This window comes from Nuphar pumila, chromosome 5 (genome assembly GCF_984573655.1).
Source record: "Nuphar pumila chromosome 5, dmNupPumi1.hap1.1, whole genome shotgun sequence".
Lineage (NCBI taxonomy): Eukaryota > Viridiplantae > Streptophyta > Magnoliopsida > Nymphaeales > Nymphaeaceae > Nuphar > Nuphar pumila.
Genome location: NC_143253.1, coordinates 17,823,737 through 17,837,909, shown reverse-complemented (window position 1 = coordinate 17,837,909; position 14,173 = coordinate 17,823,737). Strand labels below are relative to the sequence as shown.

The following is a 14,173-nucleotide window of genomic DNA, read 5'->3' as shown; positions in this document are numbered from 1 at the left end:
TTACCATCTGCACCTTGTTTTCATTAATCAGATTAAATAAATGTTATTTATATTTAACTTATTCTGTTAGATAGTAAAAGACCTGCTGCAAAGTTATGCATGCAGAAGTTCATAGTAAATGGTCAGATCAGAATTGAAACAGAAGCAACAAAATCTTACCTGTACTGGAGATAGGAACCCAACTACATCAATGACAGGAGTAAACTCTTTAGGAAGCAAACCCGACTTATTAACTGCGATTTTGGCATCAGCAAACCCAGGACCTATAGGAACACAAGTATATATTAGTTTCTTCCCGACCTGATTAAACCTGGACACATTCTTTGCTATTTGAAGAAGAAATGCTTATCAGTTAGAGAAAAAACTGCAAAGGAGGAAAAGGAGACCAATGACATAGGAGAAACTTTTGTTTTTTTTTCAGCTTCACGGGATTCTCCAATTAATAATCCTAAGCATCTTAATGTCATCAGAGTTTGTATTTGGAAAATTTAAAATGCTTAGCATATGTGGTTGCCTTATGCCATACAATCCCTTAGAAGAATCTTCCCTCACAAGCAAGCAGAGGCCTCAACTGTCACACATAGCTTTATATTTTCACTGGGATTTTCAATATATAAGAACATAATATATTCTTTCAATACATAAGAACTAATGAACTGAAAACTTTTTGAACAGTTCTTTATTTTTATTTTAGTTAAAAATGAGAAAAATGAATATTTAAGCTTCTGTGTATGTTACCTTACACACTGGAAAACTTGTTAGACTCCCAACAAAATCAAGGTGAAAGCGGAAAAAAAGAACTCCTCCAGAACCTCCCTCGACAAAGGGAAATAGAGTTAATTAAAGGCCAAGAAAAAGATCAAAACGCGGGAGCGGTTTCTTCGACACCAGAAATCAGTAGAAAAATCACAAAAATAGACATCGGAACAATGCCATCCGCGAGCGTTGCTTCCGCCGCGGGATCCAGAGCGACTTCGACCTCCGAAATCCGCTGGCCTATCGCCGGAGGCCGAAAAACCAGGGCCGGAATCACTCTCTCTGACCCTCCAATCCCGAACTCCCAACGAAATCCCTCCATCCGATGCCAAAAGAGGGGGAAAAAATCAAAAGAGAATAGAAAAAGGAAAAAGGAAAAGGGACGGAACAAAAAGGAAAAAGGAAAAGGGAAGGAACGAAAAGCCTGAAAAGGGAATCCATTCTATTAATAGAAGAAGAAGAATATGCAGCGAGAAGGGGGAAAAGCTAGGGAGACAGAACAGAAAACCTACCGTTGAACCAGAGAGAGAGCCTCCAGCGTGCCAAGTCCCAAGTCCGGCGACCTGCGTGGCGATGGTGACCTGCGTCCGGCGTGGCGATGGTGAAGAGCTCCTCGAGCTTCTCCCTTTGCTGAAACTCTGCGCCAAGGAAAATATGGTAAAAGAGACAAAAGGAGGGAGAAAGGTCGCGAGAAGAAAGGGAGGGAGTATTAAATTTCGTGGGGCGGGTTAAAAGGAGTATTAACTACGGCTTCTCAAGCCGTAGTTAAAAGTTAGTCATTGGATTATTGACTAGGGCTTTCAACGACCGTAATTAATCCTTTGTTTTTATGTGGTTAGAGTATTAACTACATCTGAAGCCATAGTTAATAATACTTTTAACTGCAATTTTTTATTAAGTCGTAGTTAATAATTACTTTTAACTATGACTTTCAGTTTGTATCTAATACTTTTTTATTTTATAGTAATATATATTTACTTAATAACCTAATATTTCAATTCAGTGATGTTCGCATATAAAATATTCGTGTAATAACTTAACCTCTCAATTCAATGATGTTCGCATATCTCAGTGCATAAACGTTAAGACATTAACAAAGTAACTTAATTTTTCAATTAAGTGATGTTTACATGTCTCTGTGTATAAACATTAAGACATTCACATAGTAACTTAATCTTTCAATTAAGTGATGTTCGCATATCTCAGTGTGCGAATATCATGACATTCACGCAGTAACTCAACCTCTCAATTTAGTGATGTTCACATATCTCAGTGAGTAGACAACAAGATATTCACAATGTAATTTAACCTCTTAATTTAGTGATGTCTTCATATCTCAACGTGTGAATGCTAAGACATTTATGCAATAATTTAACCTTCAAATTTATTAGTATTCATATATTTCAAAATAATTTAACCTCTAAATTTAGTGATAATCGCATATCTTAATATGTGAATGTCAGGACATTCACATAGTAACTTAACCTCCCAATTAAAAAATGTTCGCATATCAAAGTACACGAACATCATGATATTTACACAGTTACTTAACCTTTAAATTCAAAGATGTTTACATATATCAGATTGTGCGAATATCCTGATGTTTGCGTACTCTAATATTCCAACAACACCGAATTGAAAGTTTAAGTTACCGTATGAATATCCTAATGTTTACATATTAGAGTATGCGAACATCATTGAATTAAGAAGTTAAGTTACTACGCAAACGACTTAATATTGACATATCAGAGTATGTGAACATCTTCAAATTATAAGGTTAAGTTACTACACAAATGTCTTGATGTTCACATATTGAAAAATGCAGATATCACTGAATTTGGAGGTTAAGTTTATGTGCAAATGTCCTGACATTCTCACATTGAGATATGCAAACATCATTGAATTGAGTGGTTAAGTTATTGCACAAATGTCCTCATGTTCACACTAACACTTAATTAAGAGATTAAGTTATGGCACGAATGTCCTGACTTTCACACACTTAGATATGTGAACATCATCAAATTGAGAGATTAAATTACTACTCATGTCTTAATGTTCAGACACTATAACATGCAAACATCCTCATTCAAATAGACTATAAAAAACCTGGTATCAATGACTATAAAGGCATCAATTTTCATGGCTAAAAAAAATACATGTTTTCATAAAAAAAATATGATCAAAGAGTCAATTCCCACTAATTCTAGCATGATAAACACATCTAACTGTTCAAATCTATCACAAAACACTTCAAACCATGAAGCAAAACGAGAAAATGAAGCATGATATGTTCAGTTTTCATATATATATATATATATATATATAGTAAGTATCTCATCCCAATTGTATTTTGCAAAAGTCATGAACCGCTGTGCTTTCACCCATCTTTTTCATCTAGGGCCAAGGTCTCCAGTTCTTGCAATAAGTTTAGCAGCCCATGTGTGCTTTAGAAAGCTTTAAAGATGCCACAAAGATTCATAAACGTGAGATCTTAAATGTCAACAGTCCTTGTAATAAAGAAAATAAAATGTAAACAGAATTGTCATGTTCAAAAGATCGAACGGTCCACATTATGGGGCACACCTAGCTTATATGTATGAAAACATATAATAACATGTCTTGTTAGGTGGGCGGCTTAATGTATTCAATTGAAGGATGTCAGGAGTTCAATGCATACGAAAAAGATGGGGTACTGATAAGTTTTTCACCCATGAAAGGTGAATGAAGAAAGGATGGTTAATGCCACAAGTAGGGATGGCAGTCGACCGGGGCGGAAGTGGGGGACAAGGCCATCTCTACTCACAAGTCTTTCAGTCAGCCGTACTATATGGGTGGTTTCTTTTGTTATAAAAAAATAGAAAAAACTAAAAAAAATCCAAAAACGATTAGTTGGTGCCATTAATCACAGTACTGTAGAGTTGTTTGTTTTTCATTAATTTGCATTGTCAATGCCACCAAAATTATTATTTAAATTAATGGTTTGCCTTGTCAAATGATGTCTAATGAAGGTTATTGGCATTATGGATGACTACCTCAATATATAGGAAAGTAGAAGAGTAGTATATATATGAAAACGCAAGTTGATGCTGTGGTTTTCAATGAGTCAATACCACCCAACTTACAAACACCCCAATAAACTAAATGATATTCTTTTCTTTTATTTTCTTCTGTAGTGTCAATTTCATAAGCGGTTAGTTTATGTGTTTTCTTTTGTTGGACAAGAAGCGAACCCTTACTGAGTAGATCACACAATTTTAACTTTAACAAAGAGGCAGTGGACCGGGCCGGGTCGGGGGGACAAGGTCTCCAACCCTGCCTCATCTCAAATATTTTTTCTTCGTACCCCGTCTCAAAATAGCTAATTTCATCTTCATCTTCGTCCCTGTCTCAAAATAACTTTATTCTTATTTTAAGAGAATTAACAAAAAAATTAAAAAGAAAGGGTTTAAGATTAGGAATATATGTATATATACATAAATTTTATAATATATAAAGATATATTATTAATTTCATTAATGGGGATCGGGCACAAGAACGGGGACAGGGTGGGCTGGGAGCAAGAGTAAGTCCATCCTTACCTTCATCCCAGTACGGGTTTTAATTTTCACCTTCATCCCCAGTTTATTCCTTGTTTTGTGTCCTTCATCCTCGATTCAAATAGGGCGGTTCCGACGAATCCCTATTTTTTTCCGATCCATTGCCAGCCCTACCCATGGATCAGCCAACCGCCGCGTTAATTATTTTCAATTAGTAAAATCTTACTGTTCATTTGTTTCTTAAGTAGAATTGCCGGCGGTGATAGAATTATTATGGTTTATTTACCATCAAACATACTTTGAGTCAATAAATTTGAATATCAATTTTTATTAAAAAAAAATGATGGATCATTTTACAATAAAAAAAGCCATTGATTTGGCTAAATGTGACATGACTTCTGCTAAATGAACAACAACGAGATTCTATTCATTAAACAACACGGTTGTGTCCCATTTTACCTCTCTCTTCACTATAGCAAGGGATCAAAGTATATAAATATATTTATTGCGCTAGTTCTGCACAGTTTTCTCATTCTACCCGTGTTAGCTCCTTTCAAAAATCATAGTTTTCAGTATTTTTTCTCACATCTAACATCATAGATGGGATCTATAGGTTTTGTTTAGTGGGAGCAGGCTTTTGAATCATCGGAATCTGACCTGTATATAGATTGTTTCAGTGATCCAAAATGCTCATAAAAATATAATCTTTCATCGAAAAACCATGATCCAAGAGTCAATTCCTATTAAATTGAGCATGCTTAACACATCTAACAGTTCAAATCTATCATAAAACACTTCAAACTATGGGGCCTAATAGGGCAGAACGAGAAAATGGCCTAATATGTTCAAGTTCTCGCGCACACATATATACTCATATATATTAATGGGTACGTGCTATAAATGAGTTTTTCAGTTTTTTTTTGTTTTTTTTTTAAATTTTGACAGTAAAGATGTGATCTATGTACTTGATTTTATAGGGATAAGCTCTTGAAGTGTCCGATCACATGGGTGGGTTTTTATAAAGTTCAAAAAATTAACAGTCCAAAATCTTTTGTAAATTTTTGAGGCTCTACATATCATTTTTTTTATAAAAAATACATGATCCAGGTGTGAATTCCTCCTAAGTCAACCATACCCAACACATTTATAGGGTCAGAACTGCAAAAAAAATGCCAAAAGAGCAGAAACCAATTTAGCATATTTCATTTAGCACATACTCATTACTCTCTCTCTTCACACACACACACATATATATATATATATATATGAGTAATGCGTTCTAACCCTAAAAAATCATTGTTTTTGGCATTTTTTCTTACATCTAACACCATAGATGTGATCTATAGGTTTTGTTTAGTGGGAAACCGACTTTTGGATCACCAGAATCTGATCGGATTTGTATAAAGGTTTTTCCGGTGACCTAAAATCAATGACTATGAAGGCATCAATTTTTTTTGTTCATAAAAATACATTTTTCGGTCGAAAAACATGATCCAAGAGTCTATTCCCACTAAATAGTCATGCTAAACACATCTAACGGTTCAGATCTATCATAAAACACTTTAATTAAACTATGGGTTTGAACGAGAAAAGAAGACCTAATATGTTCAGTTCTCTCTCTCTATCTATCTATCTATATATATATATATATATATATATATATATATATATATATATATTTGAGAGAGAGTTTTTGATTTTTTTGTGTGGATATGATCTATATTGTTTATTTAGTCAAAAACAACATTTTATATCGTCATCACATTATATAAATAGATTTTTAGATGCTAAAATTGAACACGCCGCATTGTGCAAAAAGTTTCACAATTGAGAAAACCATACTTTTTACTTCAAAGCTACTTAATCAAAATTGAATTCTCTAGTAAATAGACTATGCAAATTGATGAAATAAAATTAGCACCTATGAGTTTTACCTAGAGAGTACCGTACTGTAAACTGTGTCCTATATATATACTGTCTAGAGAGAGAGAGAGAGAGTCTGAATTTATTTCCCAAAACATATTATTGTACATTTAGCAACAATAAGAGAAAAAGAAAATTTGAAAATCTAAATCGAAAGAAGAAAAGAAGAACATAACTACAAACGACCACTGTTCACATTGATGACGAGAGAGAGAGAGAGAGAGAGAGAGAGAGAGCTGAACGCTCTTTCTCTCACTATCCGCTATATAACGAAGGAGAAGTTGCACATCCAACACTCCGGCACGCGTTCCGGCAAGTCGCCCGTCGTCTCACCGAGGCCATCCCCACAACCCCACACAGAACGCCACTCCTCATTGCCTCCGAGCAACTCCGGCAGCCCTCCCCAGAAGTCGTCGTCCATCTTACCGCCACCATCCAACTCTCCGGCGACCTCCACCACCGAACCACCACCACCATTCCCACTGCAGCCGCGGGGGCCCTCCACAGCCACGGCCGCGGCGGCCGCGGCAGCGGCGGCCTGGATGTCCCTAGGGGAGGAGGTGACGGGGCGGGGGAGCAGCTCTGCCTCTTCGGGGAAGTTGAGTGAGGCCCTCCGCCCCCGGAGGCAAAGCGCCGCCACGTCGTGTGCACGCGCCGCCATCTCGGGCGTCGGGAACGACCCCAGCCATATCCTTGACTTCTTCCGCGGCTCCCTTATCTCCGACACCCACCTCCCCCACCGCCTCCTCCTCACCCCTCGATACACGGGGTGCCTCTTCGGTTCGCCACCTCCTTCACACGTTCTCCGTCCCTCCGCCTCCCCAATTTTCGGTATCCTGTCGCCGGGTTCTTCCATCTAAGCCTTGGCGCTTTGCCCCCCCCCCCCTCACTCGTTCTGAGGCAGACTAGTTTTTATTGCCCCCGGAAAATTACCTTTAAAAAAAAAAAAAAAAACACAATGCGGTAGAAATTCTAAATGAGCACGTGTTCGAGTTACGTCACCTGCCAGCGATACGATTGCCGAAGGCAGATGAGGTGCAATTTGACTGCACAACTTTGGCGTGCGGCTGCACCCTATCATCATACACCGCCTATTACTGGGCCCCACAGCTCAGAGACGATGAGTTAGGTGTGGCACGTTTGGTTGCTTTAAAAATGATTCTCTCACATGTGAACATGAAAAGGTAATCTGTGATCCACTGATTCTCATTTGTCACTTTCCAATTTATGTGAGATTCAGAATCACTACGTTAAAGGAATAACCAAACGTGGTACATTCCCTGATCGACGGTGAGATTTCCACGCAGCCCACGTGTGTAGCTGGCAAGGGGCTTTTCTGTGCCTTTTACACGTGGTAGATCATGGATTGAACAATTCTTTTAAATACTTCAAAATTTTGTATATTTTGAATTTGGATTCGTTCCGTATTTGAATATGAGGTGTTCCAAATCGGATCTTTTTTTTATCCAATCCATCTACAGACAATCTGTCTTTGTCTGGTAATTCACTTGCCAAGTCTTGGATTAGGTGCTCATTGGCTAACTCGAGCTTCCTCGTCCGTTGTTTCCAACTGCTTGCTTGGCTTGAATCATTCACAATCAATGGCTTCTTCTTTAATTATTCCGACCCTAATCGGATATTGGGCTGTTTTCTTGTTCACACTTGCAAGAAGGTAATTTGGGACAATAGTGAGAAATATGGCATCATTTTCGAAAATCAAAAGATAGTTTGTCAGCCATTTTGAATGTTTAATATATCATGGCACATTGAATATATTACTATATTATTATTATTAATTTTTGCATAAAAAAGAAAGTGACTAATATTTTAAAATACCATTTTATATGTCATGGGCATAATTTTTTTTGCAAACCCTTGATGCGTCAGACTGCTCAGTATGACCAGCCTAACGGTCAAAGGCCGCACACAAACATTTTTTACGTGTTGAATCATTTCATTGGCCCTGCACACCACCCTATGCACAACGGCCTAGCTAAAGCTGATCAAGCACATCTCCAAATGTGTATTCTATCTCGTCCATGCCACTGACGTATATAGTCGTCCTATACCGGCTAGCACCTCAAAACAATGCACAAAAGCCTTAGCCTCGCGTGCCATAGAGCGTATCACAACCCTATGGACACGCCTCCAACATAACCTCACCACTGAAGGGATAAGACCTTGCGACCATCAAGTCCAAAGACCAGTTGATGATTGCATGTCATAGCAAAGAACACTACTCAGACTCATTCACCGGCCCCTAGTCATTCACTCGCCTAACCTCGAGTCACCATACTCGGTTGAAACTACCTAAGGTGATCCCTGTGAGAATTAGCCCTAACCCACGTGCACCCCTGTGTGTCCAAACGCTACATGTGAAAAACTCATCCAAGTCGAGAAGTCCTTAACGAAATCCCCAAAGACAACATCCTCTAATCCGCTGGCACTGCTTAACCAAACAACGCTTCACGTTTGTGCTGCCACACACTGTCGCACCAACGACGATACCGTTGCCTATCGCATGTCATGTTACAACCATACGTCATTGATCAAGCCAACACATACCGCATGTTCCTATACTCAATGCATTTTTTACTCAGTAGAGCTTCACACTGCACATGTCCCATTTCGAAGGCTCGGTCTGAGACATTTTCCTTTACTCAAACCATTGTCGTCCTCGATAATGTCGATGCATGTAAAAACACAACCTTTACTAATATTTCAGTTTTTCTTTGCACTTATCTTTAGTCCTCTTTTCTTCACCCTACTTAACTTGTTTTGATTTTCATCTGCCATCGCCGCAACCTTTAGAATGCCAAGTCTCATTCCTCAACGTGCCTCAAATCACTTAGACAATGATCTTTCGCTTCATCAACATCGAGTATTCTTCACTCGTGGGACCCCAATGTAGTCCCATATACAAGTGGGTCATCCTCACCCGCATGACAAACTTGCCATCTTCACGCTCATGGTTGGGGCACCTTCTGACCTCAGTAAGAGAAATTTCAAGCACTTCATGGTCCTCGCAGAGAAGAGCGACCATCAACGTCTGCCGTTGAGATATCAATTTTTTTAAAGCAAAAACTTGTGATTTTTCAATGGTCCAAACCAGTCCTCAAGTGAGGGATGCCAACTTGCGTATTACCTCAAAGTGGTCATTCAAAGCGTCTTCATAGGCACTCATCTACACAAGCAGAAACTCACGGCCCAACGCTATAACTCATATATGGAGCTACCATGCTGCAACTCTCATCCGGAGCCAACAAACATGTTCCTGAAGGAACCAAACCGATGAGCCATAAACAATAACTTTTTCTGCATACACAAACCATAGAGGATCTGCCAAACTCAAAGGACCAAAACAATGAGCATTCTGCTCAAGATGGACACTCCGCTAACCCACAATCTCGGGAGAGAACATAGAAGTTCAATTAAGTCTTCCATACTCAAAGTGCAATTTCATCCAACCAAATCCAATGTGCATTATCTGCATGCACAAGGCAAACACCACGCTACACCTGTAAGCCTAACTGATAATAATCTTTGGCTTATCCACTTTCTCTTAGCCAACTGAACAACGATTGTACACTTCTGCTTACTATCAACAAGATGACCCATACCATCCTGCTGACAACTTACTTCTGTACTAGGTCAACCATACTTCAACTGCGTAAATTTACGCAAATAGGACAAACCATCACTATTCTCTTCAGTGTCACACTCATCGAATAACAAGGTCTCCATGAATCTTTCTGCTCTAATGTCAACTTATCATGGGCATATTTTTTTTTGCAAATGCGCGATGCACCAGATTGCCCAGTCAGGCCAGCCTAACAGCCAAAGGCCGCACACCAATACTTTTTTATATACCAAATCATTTCATTAGCCTTGCGCACTGCCCCATGTACAACTACCTAGCAGAAGCTGATCAAGCACATCTCCAAATGCGTATTATATCTGATCCATGTCACTGATGTGCATAGCTATCCAATACCAACTAGCACCTCCAAACAATGCACAAACACCTTAGCTTCACGTGACATGGAGCATATCGCGACCCCATGGGCATGCCCCCAGCATAACCATGCCACTAAAGGGACAAGGCCTTGCCACCCTCAGTTCGAAGACCAATTGATAATTGCATGCCATAGCAAAGAGCACCACCCAGACTCATTCGCCAGCCCTAGACATTCACTCGCTTAGCTCCGAGTCACAATACTCGGTTGAAACCACCTAAGGTGATTCCTGAGAAATTAGCCCTAACACACACACACCCCTGTGTATCCAAACGCTACATGTGAGAAACTCATCCAAGTCGAGTGGTCCTTAACCAAATCATCAAAGGAAACATCCTTTGATCCGCTGGCATTGCTTAACCAAACAACACTCTATGTTTGTGTGCCACCACATACTGTCGCACCAATGACAATATCGTTGCTTATCGCATGCCATGCTACCACCACATGTCACCGATCAAGCCAACACATACTACACGTTCCTACACTCGATGCATTTTTCACTCAGTAGAGTTCTATAATGCACATGCCCCATTCTGAAGGCTCAGTCTGGGACACTATATATATAGTGTTACTTCTGTTTTTTTTGCTATTATTTACTTATCTTGATGAGATTTTTTGTAATAAAAAATCTAGAAAGTCTATGTGCTTGGGTACTTTGAACGTGACCACCCACGGCCAATGGCCTGGTCATTAGATGTGAGTAAAGCATGCATGACCTATAATAATCACTACAGATTTGGATCCTTTGGGTTGTAAGTAATTTGGACCCAAATGATGCCTTCATGGTGTAGGAAGAATATGGCCTCCTAAGAGAATACAAATAACCTCTAGGCTAATTTCCCGACATAGCCTTATCTTTTACTTGAAATTTCAAAAAACTTGAGGCCACACTAAACACAAAAAATGGTTGTGCGTGTAAAGCCTTTGCTATGTTTGTGTTTTACACAAAAAAGCCTAATTTGGCTTATAGACTTTACCTCATTTTTTTTTCTTTTTAATAGGAAAGTAAGAGGCTAAACCCTGTGCGATTATAAATTGAGACCCATTGGTTATGGGGGCCGGGAAACAAGCAGAGCTGCTCATGGTTGATCTTATGTATGGCTCATGAGCGATTGTTCGAACACATAAAATAGGCTCGACAAGCCAGACATGAACGATATATGTTGGACTCAGCTCACACAACTTATATAAGATTATTTAGTACCGACAAATATATTTTAGATGTATTTTATATCATATAATATGGCATCAAAGTTATGATTGAAGCATTTTCGGTTTACAGAAAATAGTTTTAGGGACAAAATATTATTGCTTCCAGTGCAGAAACAATGTTTTTTTGGTAATCCTATTACTCTCAACTTTGAATATATATATATATATATATATATATTAAAATGATCGTATTGTATGACAAAAATGATCCATTTCTCGAAAAACCTCATAATTTTTGAAAATTTGCTCGATGACCAAAACCGCAAATGTCCAACATTAAAAGGACCATTTTAAACTTCACATGAGAGAATTTTGTCCAAATATGCAAATTTTCTCCCAAATATGTGCCCGAATATTGCATTCAAGATTTGTGATAAACTTTACCACCAATTTTCGATAAAAAAATGTTTTTTTTTGAAAAAATACAAAAAAAAGAAACTAGACAAAAATACATTTTCAATGGCACCTAATTTATTGAAAAATGATGAACAGGTGCTGAGATACATTTCCAAAAGGGTTCCTAAAATAGAAGATAAATAGGCACGACTGTGCCTATCCCCTATTGTTCTATGCTATTTTTGGCTACCTGTGCCAGAAATCCAAAAAATAATAAAAAAGACAGAGACCTATTAGGGCGTTAGCTTTCCAATGCCACTAAGATCACCTTGATCTGATGGGTGGTTGGGGAGAAATGTTATCTGAGAAATAGACTGTTCAATTATTCTAGTTTGCAGAGCATGTTTATGTTCCAGTTTTAGAACTCATAAACGGGAACCCTAGAAGGGTTTTCGACTCTAGCTTAAAATATGCAAGTTGCAGACCTGTATCTTAACTTTCCAACGACTATAAAAATGCATATTTTCCACATTGGATCAGAGAGATACAAATATGAGAACAAAGATTATTTTTATAAAATATGCGAATATGTGAATTTCCTTCTGAATATAGAATTTTCCTCCTAAGTATAAAAATTTCCTCCTAAATATGAAAACTTTCTCCTAAATATATCAATTTCCTCCTAAATATATGATTTCCCTCTCAAATATGTGAATTTTCTCTTAAACATGCATTTTCTCTCCCAAATATATGAATTTCCATCTAAACGTACCCAAGTATTGCATCCAAAATCTGTAATAAAGTTTGCCATTAATTTTCGACTCAGAAAATGAAGAATTTTGGAAAAAAGCTGAAAAGAACAAAGAAACTACTAATGACACTTAATTCGTTGAAAAATGATAAACGAGCGTTGAGATACAACCCTGACAATTTTTCTAAAATAAGCGATGAATAGACGTGGATGCAACTATCTTTATTATTTTATGCTATTTTTGGCTACTTGTGCTGAAATATAGTAAAACAATAAAACAGACAGAGACCGATCGGGGCATTAGCTTTCCAATGCCACTAATATCATCTTTATCTGATGAGCGGTTGGAGAGAAATGTACTCTAAAAGATAGACTGTTTCATTATTTCAATCCATAGAGCATGTCTTTGTGCTAATTTTGGAACTAAAAAATGTGAACCCTAGAGGGTTTTTTGGTTCTGAAATAAAACAAGAAACTTACATGTCTATATCTTAACTTTTTAGTGACTATAAAAACACAGGTTTTCGATGTCAGATCAGAAAGACACAAATTTGAGAACAAAGACTATTTTACAATATGCGAATTTTCTCCTAAATATCTGAATTTTTTCCTAAACATGTGAATTTTCGTCAATATATGTGATTTTTCTCACAAATATGCAAATTTCCTCCTAAATATGTGAATTTTCTCTTAAATATGTAAATTTTCTCTTAAACATGCGAATTTCCTCCCACATAAATTTTTTTTCTTCAAAATATGAAAATTTTCTCCTAAATATTTGATTTTTCTTGCAAATATGAAGATTTCATCATAAATATGTGATTTTCCTTCTAAATATGCAAATATGTAAATTTCCTCTCAAATATATGATTTTCCTCCTAAATATGTTAATTTGCTTAAAAATATGTGATTTTCTTCCCAAAAATATAAATTTCTTACTAAATATGCACTTTCCCTGCAAAATATTTAGGAGAAAAATCAAATATTTATGACAAAATTTGCATATTTGGGAGAAAAATCACATATTTATGAATAAATTTACATATTTAAGAAAAAATTCACATATTTATCAAAAAATTTGCATATTTGGTAGAAAATTCATATATTTGGGAGGAAATCACATATTTAAGAGAAAATGTGTTGAGAAAAAAAATATATATTTAGGAAAAAGTTTCCATATTTGGGAGAAAAATCACATATATGAGAAGAAATTCACATGTTTAGGAGAAAATTCACATATTTTCTGCAAAACAGTCTCCATTCTTAGATCTGTATATCTCTAATTTGATGTTAAAAACCTATATTTTTATAATCATTGAAAAGATGAGACACAAACCTATAACTTTCTTATTTTGAGTCAGAACCAAAACCCCCTCTAGGGTTCCCATTTTTGAGTTCCAAAATTAGAACATAAACATGCTCTGCAGACTGAGACAACCAAAAAGTCTATCTTCCAGTGAACATTTCTCCCGAATCACTTATCCGATTAAGATGATCTTGGTGGCATTTGAAGTATAATGCCCTAATTCGTTTCTATCCTTTTTATTATTTTTCCAGATTTAGCATAGAGTAATCATGATAGGCACAATTGTGACTATTTATTTCTTATTTTAGGAACATTGTCAAGGTTGTATCTCAGT

The 14,173-nt window shown here is 37.1% G+C and overlaps 1 protein-coding gene across 1 annotated transcript; it reads right to left on the bottom strand.

The window, feature by feature from the left end:
• Positions 1-6,287: 6,287 nt before the first annotated feature.
• On the bottom strand, positions 6,288-7,012 carry LOC149836978 (ethylene-responsive transcription factor ERF023-like). The gene has a single exon (XM_090007200.1). It carries the CDS (start codon positions 6,874-6,876, stop codon positions 6,478-6,480), a length of 399 nt encoding a protein of 132 aa, XP_089863326.1. The 5' UTR covers positions 6,877-7,012; the 3' UTR covers positions 6,288-6,477.
• Between the last annotated feature and the right edge of the window lie 7,161 nt (positions 7,013-14,173).